The sequence below is a fragment of the Rhodnius prolixus genome, unplaced genomic scaffold (assembly GCF_049639745.1).
Source record: "Rhodnius prolixus isolate KJV_2025 unplaced genomic scaffold, Rpr scaffold_10, whole genome shotgun sequence".
Taxonomy (NCBI): Eukaryota; Metazoa; Arthropoda; class Insecta; order Hemiptera; family Reduviidae; genus Rhodnius; species Rhodnius prolixus.
Genome location: NW_027411615.1, coordinates 13686333 through 13705754, shown reverse-complemented (window position 1 = coordinate 13705754; position 19422 = coordinate 13686333). Strand labels below are relative to the sequence as shown.

At 35.6% G+C, this 19422-nt stretch overlaps 1 protein-coding gene across 1 annotated transcript; it reads right to left on the bottom strand.

Moving 5' to 3' along the window:
* Positions 1–18410: 18410 nt before the first annotated feature.
* LOC141457078 (uncharacterized) lies at positions 18411–19202 on the bottom strand. Its single transcript, XM_074133592.1, has one exon. It carries the CDS (start codon positions 19200–19202, stop codon positions 18411–18413), a length of 792 nt encoding a protein of 263 aa, XP_073989693.1.
* Positions 19203–19422: the final 220 nt, after the last annotated feature.

The following is a 19422-nucleotide window of genomic DNA, read 5'->3' as shown; positions in this document are numbered from 1 at the left end:
TTCATTGTAAAAATACTCTTCATGATAATTGAAATTATGTTCCATTTCACTAATTTGAAATTTCCATGTATTTGAAATGCTAAAATCAATTCACTTTCTACAATCATAACTACCTTATTTACTCGTTGTACATGTATGATTGCAATTCTAATTGCCAGTTATTGTACAGTTATTTCTCAGATTTCAATTAACTGCGGGCTAGTGAGACATTTTGATGTAAAAATTTATAATAAAACAGCGTACTGCTCAAGATAGATTTGAGTTGCTAGCGCCCAGCTTAACCTTTAGTGACAGCCAGAGTGCGTTGTGTAAATTATCACATATACACAAACCAGTCTACAGGAATGAATCACATTATCGCAGAGATTGTAGAAACTATTGCCATTTTTAAAGAGAAGGGAGTCTGCATTAATTTTTTGTGGGTAAGGAGTCATTGTGGTATAAAAGAGAATGAAATTGTTGATACACTTGCAAAGGAAGCCACCAATAGTGGGGAAATGGCTAATTATAAATTACCACACACCGATATCAGGGGTATGATTGCAAAAGCAGCACTACAAAAATGGCAGACAGATTACAATAATGGTGATAAAGGTAGATTCTATAAAACTATGGCAGATCAGTTACCTAGACAACCATGGTTTAAGGGAACTGTCACTAATAAATGGGTTGTTACGACAATAAGCAGGCTGAGAGCGAACCACGCGGTGTGCGGATCGTATCTACACTGGATCAACAAAAGGTCCTCTCCTCTTTGCGTAGATTGCAATGAGGAGGAGGATTTCAAACATATAATAATGATATGTCCACGTTATGTGGTAGAAAGGAAACGAATGTTTGACGATATATACAGGTATTTAGATGCACCATTTCGCTACGAAGACATTATATTCTCCACCAACATTTATGTGCTTGGGTCGATAGCAGAGCTAGCAATGAAATATGAATGTATTTAAAAGCTATAGCCGAATTAGAATGAATGGAAGAAAATGCTTAGAGAAGGATTACGTGATTTTAATTTTGGTTAAGCTATAAGGATGGCAGGAGCACAGAGTGCTGCTCCATCCATTAGCTTTAGTTTATGTAAATAGCAGTATATAGTAGAATGATGAATGTGTGAAGCGAATGTATTTGTAGGTAAGAATGGAGAGTGAGTGATATTCTAGTAATAAGCACCTAGACGATGCTGGCTGTATGGCGGAAGCCAATGCCGAAAAAAAAAAAACAATTTGGAGTTTTTTGTTTTTATTTTTTGATATGGTTCCTTTATTGGTTTGTCCAGTTCTCTAATTGTTTGGAGTCAGTGCACGTAGATCTTACCGATGGATAAATACAGTCACAGCCGAACTGTCGGGTTCATAAGAGGCAATCATATCTTGTCGATTTCGTGAATCAAGTGTAAAATTTCTTCTTCAATGGCAGCATAGTTTCATTTGAACGTTAGGGCGACTATCAAGTTGGCATTTTCCCAAAGCAAGAACTGGAGTTATCATTTACATAACAAATGGCTAACAAGCTACGATGTATAAGCATTCTACCAACCTATCAGCATTAATTGAAAAGCTCAAATTGACATCTAGACAGACACATGGAATCATATCAGCCAATTCGTTTGGATTTTAACAAAATCATATTCAATAAATCAAAGATTCGAACGGATTTGGTACAGAAACCGTAATGAACGGTTGCATCTTTGTATCACTACAAACTGCACTTATTCCAACACTTCTTTAGCTGCAAGCAATACTAATTTTATTTATAGAAGTTAGAACAATTGAGATTCGAGTAAATATTCTTGACAAGTTATCCGTGGTGCTGTGCCTCAAGTTTCATTTTTCAGTTCAATTCTTCTATTCTAGTCTAGATAGCAACTACTGCAGTTACCGCACTTACTGACAATATCCTCTTTCTTTCCAAACATCTTCTATTCTTCTACATGTAACACAGAAATATCAGGCGCCACGGTATCCGAGCGGTTAGAGGCGAGACCTGTAAAGCTAATATGTATTGTGGTACTGGGTTCGATTCCCGGTCTTTGGCCTTGGATTTTATTTAATGTTTAATAAAAGAAATTTACAGTAAAGTATGTTTGCTAGTTGCCTCCGTCCACGACAATTGGTAGTTGGACGTTAAGACCCGCCTGAAAAAATAGGCGATTACTTTACTTTCACAGAAATATCAATTAGATAAACTAACAGACTGGTTTCATAAATTGAAAATTAGTGATAAACGGTGGCGATTATAAGACTAGCTTCAGCATTCGATGCAGACAGCATGTCCGACTTCTTCACAAACTACTCGTAGATTATATTCAAACCCTTTTTTTGCTTGCAAGAAGCAATAGCTTCAAACACAGACAGATCTATTTGTGAATACAATTTTTTCCCCTCTTTAAGAATCTCAAAATGGATATTTGTGGGGAATGCTCGACATGTGATCATAAATCAACATGTTTACAATACTTCTCACAATAAGAGAAATTAAACAGTAAATGTAATGGAAATTAATTTTAAAATACCTTAAAACTTGATAAATTCTATCTCTACAAAAATTTCAATCAGAATAAACACACACAAGTTGTAAAAAGTAACACTTTTAAAAGCCACTTTCAGTTTAAGCTGCGGGGGAGTCTCGTTGTAAAGCACTGATGTCGGTCTGGATATAATAAAAAAAAAAGTCAATAGTAAATATGCACGCGAACAGCGTATTATCAGGCAAAAGGCCATATCTACACGAAAAATACCAAAAATATATAAATATAACTAATTTCTCTAGCTTGGAAATCAATTTTACATTCCTTATCTGCACTTGATTTTCAAAGCAATCCTATGAATTAAATATTAATTGTTATTGATATAAATATTAATATAAAATTTAATAACTAATTAAAAGAATTGTTGAAAATGTTATTAGGTCCTCAGGGCTGGGTAGCATCCCAGATTTTATCCTCGTAGCGTACAAGTTTCTATTGTATCCCTGACAGGTTTTATACTTTCATCCATCAAACAATTCAACTATGTTTCCACAACAAATTGATGAAATCTAAGAGCAAATATATAAGCCGTTTGTTTGCAGTGAGCACAGCTAGCAGGAATCCAATCTTCTACCGTCTGCCGGAGTTTGAAACATATATTATTTACACAATTAGGAAACAAAAGTTGAAATTAATAATTTTACGTAAATAAATAAAACAAAAACATTTTAAATGCAGATTTGACTGAGAAAAACAGGAAAAGAGAGAAAATACATGAATTTTCAAAAGTTCATTCACTTTCATGACTGTACAAAAAGCTCCTCTCAGATGATTACAAAATCAAGAAACAGGTTCATTGAGGAATTTTCCTCTAAACTTCCATGAATGAGTTGCGTAATGGATGAGTTGAGGCCAATCTATACCATTCATCACGTTTACAAATCTTTCTAGAAAGAGATATCTTTCTCCAAAAACTGCCAAACGAATGGGCGACAGGACAGGGGCAGGTAGCAACAAAGTGGAAAGTATCCTCCTTCTCCTCAAGATTACATAGAGGGTATTCTACATCAGACTGTTGCTGGTCATAGGGCTTATAATTAAATCTCATCAGTTCTCCTCTCAGCTTGAGAACCCAACGAACAGAAGATAAGCTATTGAGAGTGTCTACCCCCTCACTGAGTAAATTAGCACATTTCACGTCATGATCTAACAATTTATAAATTGTAAATCTATGAGTAGTGCTTGCTCTTTATTTAAATTTATTTTTGGCGTTCACCCTCACTTGGTCTACCAAGCTCCCAATCTGAGAACTGAGGGTGGCGCCATCAGTTGTGCTCAAATTGATTGACAACGAAAAATGGTGTTACCGGTTTGATCGATTTTTATAAAAAGCTTATTATCATAAGCTTAAATGAAGCTTTTATCGAAAACCGTATTCACTTGTACCGTATAACACACTGAATCTTTCAGCAGTTTTATTACTTCATTACTTATTATCAAACGAGAACTGTTTTCGAAAATGCCGTTTTTCGCTCATTTTTTTTTGCCTTTTCTCTCGAAATCTCTTAGATCTGGGTTGTTGCAAAAAATTACAGTGGTAAACGAGAATTTGCCCTTTATCTTAAGAAAAATTTGGAAATTTTATCTTTTATAGTGAAAGAGAAAAAAAAAATTGTTAAAAGTTGGATGTTTTTCCATGATACGCTTTTTCAGTAAAGTTTTTGACGATCAACCCTTATACAACTGTCCCATCGGACAGTTATAATTACTTAATTGGCAAAACCATACAATAAACAATAATGTTACTTTACAGGAAAGGCTCTTTCACATAGAAAGAAGTAGTTCCGATTGCCTATTTTGAACAAAACTTCCTCAATCAGCATCCTCAATTAGCACTTGAGCAAAATAATCAAATTTTAACTTCATGCGATGGTTTGAGTTAAGTTGGATACGAACAGACAGACTGTGTTTTTTTTTTTTTTTTAATCACTTTTTAAGGACTCAAGGTACCACAAAACGGATTTTTTTTTAATGAAAACCCAAAAATGAGATTCTGCATGGTTACAATACTTACTTTTAAAAAGTAAGAGAATGGAAAAAGAAAACTGAAAAAGTTTTCTAAGTTAGTTTTCTAAACGTGAGAGAAATTCCAAGCACTTTTCGCAGGATAAACAGCGCTTCCGTCCGCCGACTAGATTAACTCGCCCAAAAAAAAAAAAAAAAAAACTGCCATTACTGTTACCTACTTTTAAAGATGGTGGAGGAATACTGTACCAGTACCCAGAATCATTTCACGAACTAACACCTCTCTAAGACCTTACTGCTTTTACACACATATACCCTACAATCATAGTTACACTAAAGTTAAATGTTTCATCAACAAGAGAACGATCTCCGCAGTTAGTGAATTTCAAGTTTAAAGACTATCTAGCAAAACTCATTTTCTGGGAAATTCAAAGAAATTCACCAATATTTGTAAAGTAATAGTTTCGGTGAATGAACTTTCTAGAAAATTCAAGCTTGGAAATTCCACTAGCACTTCTTTTGCTAGTGTATTTTAATTAATTTTAACAGATGACCGGAATGTGTACAATATTTAGAATTAGCACTTTACAGGAACGAACAATTTTAGAACTCTTCCGGTAAGATGGCAGTTTCAGAAATAGGTCACGATCGATTACTTCCTCATGCAAATACGTGAAGGTACGACTAAATAAATTGTTTTACAAAAAATGATAATAATGTTGATTTTAAAACAGGGAGAAGGGATCTTGATATGGATTTAGCTATGGACTGGCTTGACCTAAGGTAAATTACCAAAATAAATCCATAGCTAACGAATCCAGGTTTACAAGTTTAAATACTTTCCTTTAACCACCCTCATGTTTTGCTTCTTTTTGGCTGAACGGAATGAATCTGGAAATTACTTTTTGCTGTTAATCTTTTTTTTATTCGCTAAATATTGCGGTACCGCAATATACAGGGTGTACACGGAGGAGTGGTCGAAACTTCGGGAGGTGATTCAGCAGCTCAAATGCAACAAAAAATATTCTATACACATTGGCCCGATTCTCAATAGTGTCCATGATATTTGCATTTTTAACTTTTCCGTCGATATTCGCGTTTTTCACCATAAAAACGGCCGTAACTTTTCTATCCTTTATCTGCTTATTCCAAACGAAAGAGCATTAAATTTCCTATAAATTTGCTTGGTATAGAGCCTTAAAACGATTCTTATAACAATGAAATATTTACTTGAATGTCTAAAAATTTCGTTCTCGATGATTTTTGTTAAAATTTTCAACTGCATTTTCTCTATGGTTAATGAATCAAGGAATCACATAATTTCGGAAAAAGTTGCGCATTTATTGAGCTTCAAGATCATATGGATTTTTTTGGTTTTTAATGAAACCCTACCCCGAACAGAGGGGTGTAAATGCAGAAAACTAGGATTTTGCAAACTGGCTTTTCACTACTAATTTACTCAAATGTCAATTTTTGGAGAAGGAACAAAAAGAAAAGTAACCATTTTAGTTTTTCACAATTATCATTTAATAAAACGGAAGTAAAAAATAAAGTAGCAATAAAACGCAGTAGTTGACTACAATTGTTGGTGCAACTTATTTTAATGACATAATGGAGGTTTTTTTTTTTATCAAAGTTAATTAATAATAATTCAAAAATAAAATGGTTATATTCTTTTTGTTCCTTCTCCAAAAATTGATTAGTTTTGAATTATTATTAATTAACTTTCTCACCATCAATTCTTTTTATTAATGATTTTGTTAAAGATATAAATCTAACATGGATATTTTTTACTGTGAACTTATCAATATAGTTCACACTATACTTTTGCCCAGGCAATCAGCATTTAGGGCAACAGCACAATAAATAAACCGATTGAACGTTCAAATTTAAATCTTTTATTATTTGGTTATTAAATAAAGTGTATTAAACATGGATATTGTTCTTTTTTTACTTATTTAGAACAGTATAATGTAGGGCAACAAGCAAAAGTGAGGGTATAGAGGTAAACAAAAACAAGAATGGCACCTGATGTACTCATAGTACACTAACATGCTCCCCTAGTTTACAGTAAATGATCTAGAGGTTACATTTGCGCTTTAGGCTGGAAACATAGTGCAGCGGCGAGCAAAGCGGCGAAAACAAACAAAAGTTATCATATGGGACCGCGCATAGTGGAGAGCAAAGCGAAGATAGAGCAACGCTACCAAGAGAGAGTAGAGCAAAGCGTTATGACATGTTTGATTTCTTCGCTCTCATCGCGCTCAATTTCCGGAAAGTTAAAATGGATATTGCTGCATTTATTGGTGTAGTATTTTTTAAAGAAACCTCTGTGGGACCAAAAGGATCTTCTACATCACAACCGATTTGTGTTGGATAAGAAATGGGACAGGATTAATGGGGTTAACATTGAAATTCTTCCTTTTCTTGATTAACATGCCTTCAACACTGGCTGATATGTAATTAAATGCCACGGTAGCCGAGAGGTTAGAGGCGAGACCAGCGAAGCTAATATGTATTGTGGTACTGGGTTCGATTCCCCGGTCTTAGGCCTTGGATTTTATTTAATGGTTAATAAAAGAAATTTACTGTAAAGTAAGTTTGCTAGTCGCCTCCGTCCACGACACCTAATTGGTAGTTGGACATTAAGCTCCGCCTGAAAAAATAGGCGATTACTTTACTTTACTTTTTAGACATTCGAAAATACGCATAAAACTTGCCAGGATGCTCCCGAAGTTGTTGGTACAAGTGATGGAATTTACCAAGTTCATGTCTAGTTATTTTTATATCATGTACACTGCAGTTCCTGTTTATAAGCAGCTGTAAATACCAAATTTTCAAGGAAGAATTTTCGTATAGTAATAATTCCTCCATCTTGTCTCGTCGAAAGGAGAACGCCACAAAATTCGTCACTATGTGCATGTTAACTCTTTGCTCGTTGCTCTCTCTGATTTGAAACAACTATGTTTCCAGGCTTATGCATCACCTTGGGTCTCCATAGAGTGTGGTAGCTGATAATCAGGATATCACGGGATTCGCGTGAGTGGAAAAGCTGGAATTTAATTATTATTTTTTAATTTAGTGTTAACCAGATCGGATACGAACGGGATATAGAAGTAATTACGGAGGTTAAGTTTAGAGTTATAATTACCTACTTCCCTGGTGCTGCAGCCCGGGTCGGGCCTTGACCTCCAGAAGAAATCGACCCCAATCGTCCCTATCCAAAGCCTTAGACCGCCAATTCCGGGCGCCTAGCCTGGTTGCATCCCTTCCAACCTGGTCATTCCATCGAGCCCTCGGGCGTCCAACCTTTCTAGTACCGATGACACTGAAGTTCAAAACTTTCTTCGGCATTCTGCCGTCTTCCATTCTCAGGACATGTCCCACCCACCGGAGCCTATTAATGCGGATTAATTGCACTGCTGTAGTATCATCAAATTTATCGTAGAGCTCTTGATTATGCCTCCTTCTCCATTCACCATTAACTTGAACTGGTCCATAAATCCGCCTTAAAATTTTTTGCTCGTCCAAAGTTTGGAGATATAAAAGCGAATATCTGTAATTTGTCGGAGGATTTGACTGGATGTGACGGGAATGGGGAAGGCTTGGTTGAATCCCAAGTTCAGCAGATACCTCATTCAAAAAAAAAAAAAAAAATTTATAATAATGAATAAAATAAAAAAGTCGTATGACTTTTATTTATTACAGTATTTACACAAAATGGGCGCTACAAACTTATAAAGTTATTTAATAAATGAATTGCATTATTTTATTTGAAGCGGCCTCCGATTTAATTTTAATGCAGCTTTTTCGGTTACCTAAGATTGGACAGACCTGAATTAGAATATTTTCCCCAACAGAATTGGACGGTCTTGGTCTTAAGCCCCAGGATAAGAGTTTGTTTTATAGTAGATATAAATATTCCTTATATCTTGTTTAAATGTTCTCCTAAATTCCCAAATTAATCTGAGGATGTAATTGATTTTTTGAACGAGTAATTGTTGAAAATATTGCCGTGAAATAGACCGATTAATGTTGATATCGCATCATCTTCTCGACATATTGAAGAAGCCCTTAAAAAACTGACATTCACTTGCTAGATTAGATATAAGTTTGGCCACATGCCACTTTGGGCAATCATCTCCCCTTAATTTTGGCCACTTGTAGTTTTTTCTATTCATATCTATAATTTATAATGATAATAAAAAAAGACAGAGGACAATCCGAGGGGTACCTAATGGCCACAAGTATGGAAGATGGGGTTTTATATCTAAGGGTTGAAATAAGCTAATCTATTTATAGTGTAGCACATCACAGTGTGTCATATGGGATGGTTATATACATTGTTACTGCTGGGAACTTGATGGTGCCTAGTCTGTAGTGAATAGAAAAGAAAAAAAACGACGGAAGGCCTAAGGGCAGTATTTGCAATGGAATAAAGAGCGAACTGGTGGCATAGAGAGAGTATTGTGGGTGAGCAAGTGCCCATGAACATGGCAGCAGAATGCGTGCACATCTGGCCGCCTCTTGTAGCAGGTCCCTCTGGGCACCCCTACTAGTTACACACTTTCTAGCAGCTAGCAGGTGCCTTACACTGGGGGGCACAAGAACCTTTACAGAACTAGTTCACACAAACTCAGTTTCTCACATATCCCTTCTTGGTGCCCTAGTGCCGTCACACGTTTTCCTGCCCTAGTTACTTTGCTTACAAAGCTGTAAACCTTAGTGTAAAGCAAACTTATTTTCTCATACAGACTCAAACTGCAGTTTTCCTTCCACTTTACAATTCACAAGTACTGCACTTGTCATTTTACTTCTTTAAACAAAAACAAAAGACCAACTGCTATAAATACCTATTCTTACTATAAATAGACATTGTGAATTTGCATTGTACATGTTTTGCAGGACGTTTTGAATTCAAAAAAAAAAAATCTTCTGCGAACCCTCAAACGACTTTTTTTTTAGCGCAATTTACATTATTAAATTTTCTGAAACATTTTGTACAATATCTCAAAACATTACCTTCACTCACCGAAGCATTACTCTTCCTCCTATATTTTACAATTTAATTCCTTTACTTGTAATCAACACAGTCCGCTACCTTGGGCTTTACCTTGACAAAAGACTTACATGGAACCCTCATACTCGACTTAAGGAGAACAGAACTCAACAGACGCTTTCGACAACTGAAAAGACTACTCGACAACAGAACAAAACTCACTCTGGACAACAAAAGACTTATTTATGCAAGTATATTAAAGCCAGTCTGGGCTTATGGCATCGAACGTTGGTGTTCAACCAAACGCTCAAAACCTCCAAAGAATCCTGGCCTTACAGTCTAAAATTCTTCGCTCTATAGTTGGACCCTCCTTTCTACGTCACCAATCAAACCATTCACACAGACTTGAACATTCCTTTCGTCACAAAAGTTGCAAAAGCACAATACAGAAAATTCTATCTTAACATTCAATCTCATTACAATCCACGTGTACAACATCTATCTTCCAGAACATTTCCAGACAACACTTCTAGACGTCTTAAAAGACTGTGGCCTCGCGATCTTCTCTCTGATGAAGAGAATCAGTAGAATTTAGAATGTTATTGGAGTATTACCGTTGGGTAACTTCTCCACTCTGATATGTGTGATATGTTGCTTATTGTTACCCTTATTAAATTTAAATTTGTACAGCAAATGCAGCGGACTTAAAAAATATTCTTTCTTAAGGTACCATTTCAAACACAAATTATTCTTTTAAATTTATGAAATTTGTTTTGGACAGTGAGCTGTAAGAAGCTCCTAGGAAGAGATTAAAACTGTCCGGTAGGACAGTTGTATAAGGGTTGATCGTCAAAAACTGCACGAAAAAACGTAACGTTGAAAAACACCCAAATTTGACAATTTTTTTCTCTTTTTCTATAAAAGATAAAATTCCCAAATTTTCTTTAAAATAAAGGGCAAACCCTCCTTTATAACTGTAATTTTTTTGCAACAACCCAGATCTAATAGGTTTCGAGAAAAAAGTTGCCGAAAATGAGCAAAAACGGCTTTTTCAAAAAATGTTCTTGTTCTTGTTGTTGTTACCTTTTTTGTAAACAACGTAGCGCCTAAACGCGTGAACCGATTTTCATGAATGAGGTGTCATTCGATTCGGAATTTTATGTAGATGTGCCTTTTGGGGATCCTGACGCTGTACAATGAATGGGAGAGGAGTTAGCCCCCTTTATGTAAGGCCCTCTCCAAAGTTATTATTACTAATTACTCTGTAAATCTTGGCCCGATTTTGATAAAATTTGGTAGGATGATAGGGTTAGGACTCCCCTACGTAACATTAAAGCGGCGATCTGCTCTTACACTTATTAAGGGGATGTATAGCGATCGTTTCAAATTATCGAAATTCATTTTCATGAATGAAGTGTCATTCGAATCGAAATTTTGTACAGATTTGCACTTTGAAAGTCTTGACGCTGTGCCTTATAAGGACGGGAGTTCGCCCCACCCAAATAAGGCCCTTTCTAAAACTATTATTACCAATATTTCTATAACGCTTAGTCCGATTTTGATAAAATTTAGCACGAAGAAGTGATTAAAGCTCCTCTACGTGTCTGTGAAGTGCCATCATGCTCTTACTCCTACTAAGAGGAAGTACTGCAATCGTTACAATTATCAATGAGTGAACCGATTTACATCAATGAATTGTCGTTCGATTCAAAATCTTTGTCTCTTTGCCTTTTAGGGAGAAGTACTGTATTCGCAGTTTATTTTTCTTACTTTTCTTAAAAGGAAATACTGAAATCGCAGTATAATTTTGCTATTTACGTACAAATACCTTCCTATTTTATTCAAAACAAGTGATGAAATTCACCAAGTTCATTTCTAGACTTATTTATGTCATGTACACTGCAGCTCCTACTACTAAGCTGCTGCTAATACCAAAGTTTCAACGAAGAATTTTCATATAAAAATAGTTCCTCCATCTTGTTTTGTCAAAAGGAAAATTCTAAAAAATATTAATGAAAATTAATGCAGTAAAATTACTTAATAATATCAATGAAGTATTAATGAAATGTTGGGTACTTGCTGATTTGTGTACCTATTGGCGTTTAATCAACCCTTATACTTAACATTTTAAACTGTAAGTTTTTGTTAATAATCTATAATCCACCAATTGAATTCGAACCCGGGACCTGTGTATGGGAATCCGGTACGATAACCAATTATTTATTACGTAGTTATTACTATTAAATAGGCCATAAGTCCATGCTAATCAATAATCAATTAGTTATTTCTATTAAATAGGCGATAAGTACATACATTATAACTAAAATGGAACTTTAAAGTTGAACCCAACCACACTCGTTGCCCCGAAGTGACCTTGATATTATAAGAATTTATAAGTTAGAACCTTGATCATTATAGTGAGTAAATACACCTGATTTTTCTTCAAACAGATTAGTCTTCTAACAAAGTATCAAAGAGAAAATTAAAATTATTTATCAACTATGGTATAGATTATATACTAAGAAATACAATAAATATACTTAAACGGTCGATGACCTAAAAAGAAAATAATTGAAAGATAAAATTAGAATATTTTATGGATTTTTTGTTGTTTAATTATGTACACAGAGCAATGTTCAAAAGGTGGAAGGTTTCACAATATAAAAGGCTGTGCCCACATGGTTAATTTCTGTTTAATTCAAGTTAATCGTTCTGTTTTATCATGATAATAATAAAAAAAGAAAAAAAGAGCTACCATATAAGCGAACCACAAAGCGATAGAAATATACCCTAACCACAACGTTATTGATGACCTTTAAATAAAAGCAAAAGTTCATTGTATAGTAAAAAACCAATAATCGTAACAATGAGATAAACCAAAATAATAACCAAAAGTGATAATTTTAATGTACCATTTATTTCACGAAAGGTTGAACGTTTATTTGGAAAACAAGAGCAATTTAAGGTTAACTTTATTTGCAACAGATAATCAGTTATGTCCAATAAATGTGTTTTATTCCCTGTTTAAAGAGTGAGAAAGAGCTAGTCCATTTATTTATTCAGGAAATACATAAAACAGAGTATTTATTGAAGAGCTGATTATTTTCAGCTTAATCTAATTAACTTTTAATAAAAAATGAAAATATAGAAGATGAAAAATTGGCACAATAAATTCCAAATTTTAGATATATTTTCTAGCTTTTTTCATAGAAAAACTAATTCAAATTGATCAAAATAAAATCATCGTGAAATTACCTACGTCAACAATAAACTTATCTCGCTAAAACAAAAAAAAGAAGCTGAAATTTGAATTTACTGTGTGCGCTTTTGGCTAAGTACTTTACGAAACTCAAAACCAAAAAGTTGCAGATGGTTGAAATTCTGAAAATCAGCAAAAGTACAACAAACAATGGATGGCACAAAATAATTTTGGTCAAAATCAGTCAGGTGGTTGTATATACAGGGTGACCAGAGTTATATGCTCCACCCACTGTATCTCGAGATACTGCTCCAACTTTTGTTTTTCAAATGGAACGTTATATTTTTTTGCATATTTTTATAGTATTTGAGCTCCTAAAAAAAAAAACAAAAAAAAATTTTTTGATATCGGTTAGGTTTTTCAAAAGTTATGGTAACTTAAAATATGAAAAACAAATTCCATTTTATTGTCGAAATTACATTATTTTTTTAAAAAAAAAATCTGTTCAAACTGGGCACAATCAACGGATAGGCAAGCCAAAACTCTGGTCTCCCACGCTCTGTGTGTAGCAGCACTTGTGGTGGCGAAGTCAAGATCTAGGCAGGCTAGAGTTTTTCGACGTTTCAGATCACCGACTGAAGCTATGGGGTTAAGGTTACTGTACACTTTATTTTTTAGATATTCCCACAAAAAATAGTCCATTGGGGTTAAGTCCAGAGATCGAGGTGGCCATTGGATGGGACAGTGAGTCCCTAAGCACTTTTCATGGAAATTTCTGTACAGGTAAACTCGAACCCCTCTCGCATTATGTGCCGGGCAACCATCTTGTTGAAAATACATATCTAGCCGACGTTGTAGAGGAACACCTTCAAGTAGAACTGACAAAATGTCTTTTAAAAAAAGTTAGATACTTTGCACCAGTTAAGTTCTCTCTGTAGAAGTATGGGCCGATTAGTTGATTTCCTAAAACTCCACACCAAACGTTTGTAGAAAAAACAACCTGAACGTCGAATAACTCTAGCCTGCCTAGATCTTGACTTCGCTACCATAAGTGCTGCTACAAGCAAAGCGTGGGAGTCCAGAGTTTTAGCTTGCCTATCCCGTTGGTTGTGCCCAGTTTGAATAGATTCTTTTAAAACAATAACGTAATTTTTACAATAAATTGAAATTTGTTTTTCATACATTAAATTACCAAAACTTTTGAAAAACCTAACCGATTTTAAAAAATTTTGTTTTTTTTTTTTTAGGAGATCAAAAACTATAACGTTCCATTTGAAAAAACAAAGTTGGATGCTGTATCTCAAGATACAGGGGTTTTAAAAAATGGGTCAATCAGTGAAAATAAACTAGACTAAAAATGATTAAATACGTGTTTTTTATTTTTTCGAAATTTCCCGCCGTTTAAAAAAAAAGTGGGTGGAGCATATAACTTTGGTCACCCTGTATAAAGTAATAGCCTAGTTTTTCAGGCTAGGCTTAACACGTCCAACTACCGATTAGGTAAATTTGTTTTTTAACAAATAAAAAGTAACCAATGAGAGATTTTGAACCGATTATCGTTCCCTTACAAATCCACATTACTGACCAATCCACTAGCATCCGCCCTTGAAGTGCATTAATAAAATAAAATACTTTACAAAATTAATTTTTTTGTATTTTACAATTGAGAGAAGGAATTTCTAAATTTGAACAAAATCATTTAACTGAAAACGCTTCTCTAAAACCATTTTCCGTATTTTAAGTTTTTAAATTTAAAGTTCATTGATTGTAAAAACACAAATCTAAAACTTTCACCTATGCAGGGTGTCCCAAGCTATATGGATAACGACTTTTTTCTCGGAAACTAAGATAGCTAGAAAAAAACTAAAAAATACGTGTTCCCTTAATTTTTTTTAGAAATCCAAATTTAATTTGTAAATTTTTTTCGGTGCTTCCAGAAGCGAGATACAGGCACCAACTTCATTTTTTCAAATGGGAAGGTGCGGTTTTATTTCAGAAATAGATTCCTCTATTTTTTTTCAAGAAAAATTTACTTGAACGCTTTCTTTCTGTGAGCGATATTTTACAAGTTATGAATGAAAACATGATTCTTATAAGAAATGTCAAAATGATAATATTATAACGGTTTTTTTGATTGAATAAGAAGAAAAGTACTATTTTATTATAAATTTTACTCCTCATTAATATTATAGATCATGCTCCGTCTCGATACAACACCATCAGGCATGTAAAGAGATATCTCGACAGGCAATTTGATGGGCGTGTAACTCGGGAAGGCGATTCAGTGGCCACCTCTCTCACCGGCTTTGACACCTATGGACTATTTCCTTTGGGTATCCCTGAAAAACAAGGTGATTATTCATAACGTTTTTCTTTCTTTCCTTATTTCTGCTTATCTAAAAGCATTTCTAAATCTAGGTGCATCAGAATCAAGCCGGAATTGCATCTGAGATGAACTAAAGCTGAGAATATAGATGCCTGTAACTCGGTTAAAGCCGAATCTATTTCTATGGCAGTAAGGGGCAATTGGCAGGAAAGAGCATGTCTCTAATAGTAGAGGCCATCTCGAGCATGATCTGTAATATTAATACAGAGGAGTAAAAATTATAATAAAATAGTACTTTTCTTCTTATTCAATCAAAAAACCGTTATAATATTATCATTTTGAAATTTCTTATAAGAATCATGTTTTCCTTCATAACTTGTAAAATATCGCTCGCAGAAAAAACTGTTCAAGTAAATTTAAAAAAAAAAAAATAGAGGAATCTATTTCTCATTCCCCATTTGAAAAAATGAAGTTGGTGCCTGTATCTCTCTTCTGGAAGCACCGAAAAAAATTTACAAATTTTTGGATTTCTAACAAAAAACTAAGAGGACACGTATTTTTTAAATTTTTTTTCCTAGCTATCTCAGTTTCCGAGAAAAAGTCGTAATCCATATAACTTGGGTATAATCCATATACCTTGGGTATAATCCATATACCTTGGGTATAATCCATATAACTTGGGTATAATCCATATACCTTGGGTATAATCCATATACCTTGGGTATAATCCATATACCTTGGGTATAATCCATATACCTTGGGTATAATCCATATACCTTGGGTATAATCCATATACCTTGGGTATAATCCATATACCTGTATAAAATATTTTTTTCAAAATTTCTATTAACATTACTTTTGGGAAAGGGGAGGAAGATTTCTTAAAAAATGTTTAAGAATCAAATTTGGATAAAATTTTTTGTAGTTTAAAGGAAATAAGATTTTTTTTTTACCGCTACATCTTATTTTTACTCATGAGTCGGAGAAAAATAGAGCAAATAGAGCAAAAATAACCTTGTAAAACACTGCATAAAGCAAATGTTATTGCAGCTGACATAAACCTTGATATTAGTGAGAAAAATCTTGAACATAATTTAAAAAAAAATATATATGGAAGAAAAAATGAAAATTGCTAAGGACAAAAAAGAAAAGCTTTAAGAAATATTGTTAGCTGTATGCAGTTGTAATTTCCTCTTGAAATAAGATTATGTAAAATAAATAAATTCGACCGGGTATACTCGAGGGAAATTTGTACCATTACTGGCCTAACTCGCTTGAATATAGAATGCCAAAACAAAACCACATTCATGGCAGAAACCTGATTGTAGCCCTCCGACAATTCTCTTATTATTTATAATGTGTTCAGGCTTTGAAAACAGGCTTAGAACTTTATTTATTATATGCATGTATACAGCTTAAATTTCTTACAAAACAAAAGAACTAAACCAAGAAAATATCTTACTATTCAGGTAATTATATTAAAACTGGATGATGAACTGATGAGAAAGCAAAACTAAACGGTGACGTCGATAAACGAAAGGCTTTAAGTAAAAGTAATAAACCGGGTAACCTGGAAAAACCTTCTTTAACTTGAAAAAAAAAGTTTATCCGCAAGAATTTTGCAACCAAACTTCTAAATAATCCAGAGGGCAGTAATTAGATACCATTTTAAACGGAAGTTCATTGACAGTATTTGCGATTATTACAATGCTTTCCAGAATGCGAGGTGTGACTATTAAATAACGAGACTGATGCTGCTACAGAAGAACTATGCATGCGCCAAATCCTAACGACCGACAGCTGTGCAGCGTAAAGCCTTCTCTTTCGATTGCAGCGTCTCACGTGCTTGTAGAGAAATCTGTCTGACCGGAACCGCCGTTTCTGTAAGAGGTGTTATTTTCGTTTTGCCGAAAACATGATACTACACATGTAGTAGAGCAACGGATTGTCGTGAAATTTCACATGATACTTGGTAAAAACGCTACTAAAACTTATCTTTTATTAAAAGACGTTTATGGCGATGAATGTTTATCACGTGCGCGAGTTTTTAAGTGGTTCAAACGTTTCCAAGATGGCCGAGAAGACGTCGGAGATGATGACTGGCCGGGTCGCCCTTCCACGTCCAAAACGGATGAAAATATCGATTATAATTAATCAACATAACTACCATGAGGTGCTTGCTCAACTCCATGAAAGAGTAAGGAAAAAAGACCCGATTTATGGAAGAACGAGTCATGGGTTCTCCATCAAGACAACGCGCCGGCTCACACTGCATTGGCTGTCAAGACGTTTCTAGCCACGTACAACATCCCAGTTTTAGGCCATCCTCCTTATTCGCCTCACCTGGCTCCATAAGACTTTTATCTGTTCCCCAAAGTCAAATCTGCATTAAAAGGGACACGATTTCAGTCCGTTGAAGCTGATAAAGTGAAAGCGACACGCGTCATGCAGGAGCTGACAGAAAAAGACTTCCAGCACTGTTTCGAACAGTGGTAAATTCGCATGGAGCGTTGTAGGAATAGGGGAGAGGTGTATATTGAAGGTGATATTAACTAAATATGTATAAATTTAAAATAAATTTTTTTATAGTAATAGTCTCGTTATTTAATAGCCACACGTCGTATAGCAACGACCAGCCAATTGTTTTTATGTAAAACGTCCATATCCCAATTATTAATATCAAATTCCTGCCACAGTATCAATTTATGGGTAAATAAGTAGCGTATAAAATGGGTATGATATCTTGCTACTGGACCCACAGAGTGCTAACTTTTGTAAACCTAAAATAATTTGCTTAATTATAGTACTACTACTAACCTTCGAAATACCTTTCAAGTATAAATATTTCTTTATATAGTAGTAACTGAAAGGTGACCAAAATAAAACCAATCAAAAAGGCACTTACACCAGGGACAATCAATACGAATGTCGAATGTTCTAAGAGGTCAATAGGAAGCTGAATGATTCTTCTGAGATCTCTTAGGGCTTCACTCATTGCAGCGCCAAACGTTTTTGTTGGCCATCTGGAGTGCATGATCTTCTAACATAACATGAAGCCATTGTTTCATAAGTTATTCTTCAGTATTCCTACTCTAAGCATAAAGTTAAATAATTAAATTGAAATAGCCAACCCAGTTATTAACACTGAAGCGGCAAGTAACCTGGCAAGTGGATACTGCAGAGATTTTAAATGGCGTTAGCTGTTTCTACCTTCATCATTCGTAAATCAAGGACATCGTCCTCCCAAAGTCTCGTTCCCTGGCCTTGTTACAGTTGGGGATGATGGATATCGCCGCGCCAGTGTCCACCAGGTATCTTGTCCCTGTTTTTATGTCAGTGACGAAGAGACGGCGGAATTTATTAGCGGTAGCGGGTTCCGCCTTCCCGTCTACCGCGTCCCATTTGTTGACGGCTGGCTGGTGGTCCCCCATTTGCAAGGTTTCTTGCACTTGGTGGCCTTCTCCCCGAACTTGTGGTGGTAGTAGCAATACCCATCCTTGGGAGCTCCTTGGTCACGGTTACGGGACCTACTTCTTCCACGGTTGCTGCGCTGAATGGTAGTGGCCAATGAAGAAAATTGCTCGTGCAAATCTTGCAGTTGCTTCTCCAGTCGAGCCAGTCTGTCGCCGTCAGTATCTCTCACAGCGTGAACTGAGGTGTTGGAGTCTACCTCCATTACCTTGTCTGCCACAGTGGCCAACTTGTCTAGGTCGTCCTGTTCAATAGCGGCTAGAATCCCTCTCACTCTCTGCGGTAGTGCTCGCAGCCAAACGGTACGTAAGACGCCGTCCGACATCGCTGTACCCGCTTGGTTTTGCATTTGTCGCAACAGCTGTGAAGGAGTCATGTCGCCAAGCTGTGTTTGTTCCAGAAGCCTTAATATCCTTCTCTCCTGGCTTTGACTGTAGATAGCGATCAGTTTTTCCTTCGTTGACGTGTAAGGCACTGGACCAGGTGACTGCACTGAGCCGGCTATTTGTGTAAGCACCTGATATGGTAGCTGACCAACTAGGGCTTGAAATCGTCCAGCCTCGCTCTTGATCTTGTAGGCCCCAAATAGAGCTTCGATTTGTAGAAACCATAATGCTGGATTTTCCTCCCAGAACTGGGGTAACTTCACGAGGCTTACAGCCTCTGTGTCCGGTGCAGGCTCGAGCGGTGCGTCCCTCGCTTCATTCATCACGTCGGGGTCACCAATTGTTGTATACTAATGCGGCCGAGGGATGAAGTCCAGTATACAAGCTCTTCTTCTCACCGCTCGCAGGTACAAGTGACTGGATGGCCCTGAAAAGGACCGTTCACAAAAAATATGTCGGCGCTTGACTCGCCTATGGCGCTCCCCAGCGGGGAAGCCGTACAGTTGGGTGGCCCTGAAAAGGACCGTTCACACTGTTGGTTGA

What these genes read in the sequence shown, in the direction of transcription:
- LOC141457078 (XM_074133592.1), bottom strand. Translation starts at nt 19,202, where the DNA reads ATGAATGAAGCGAGGGACGCACCGCTCGAGCCTGCACCGGACACAGAG.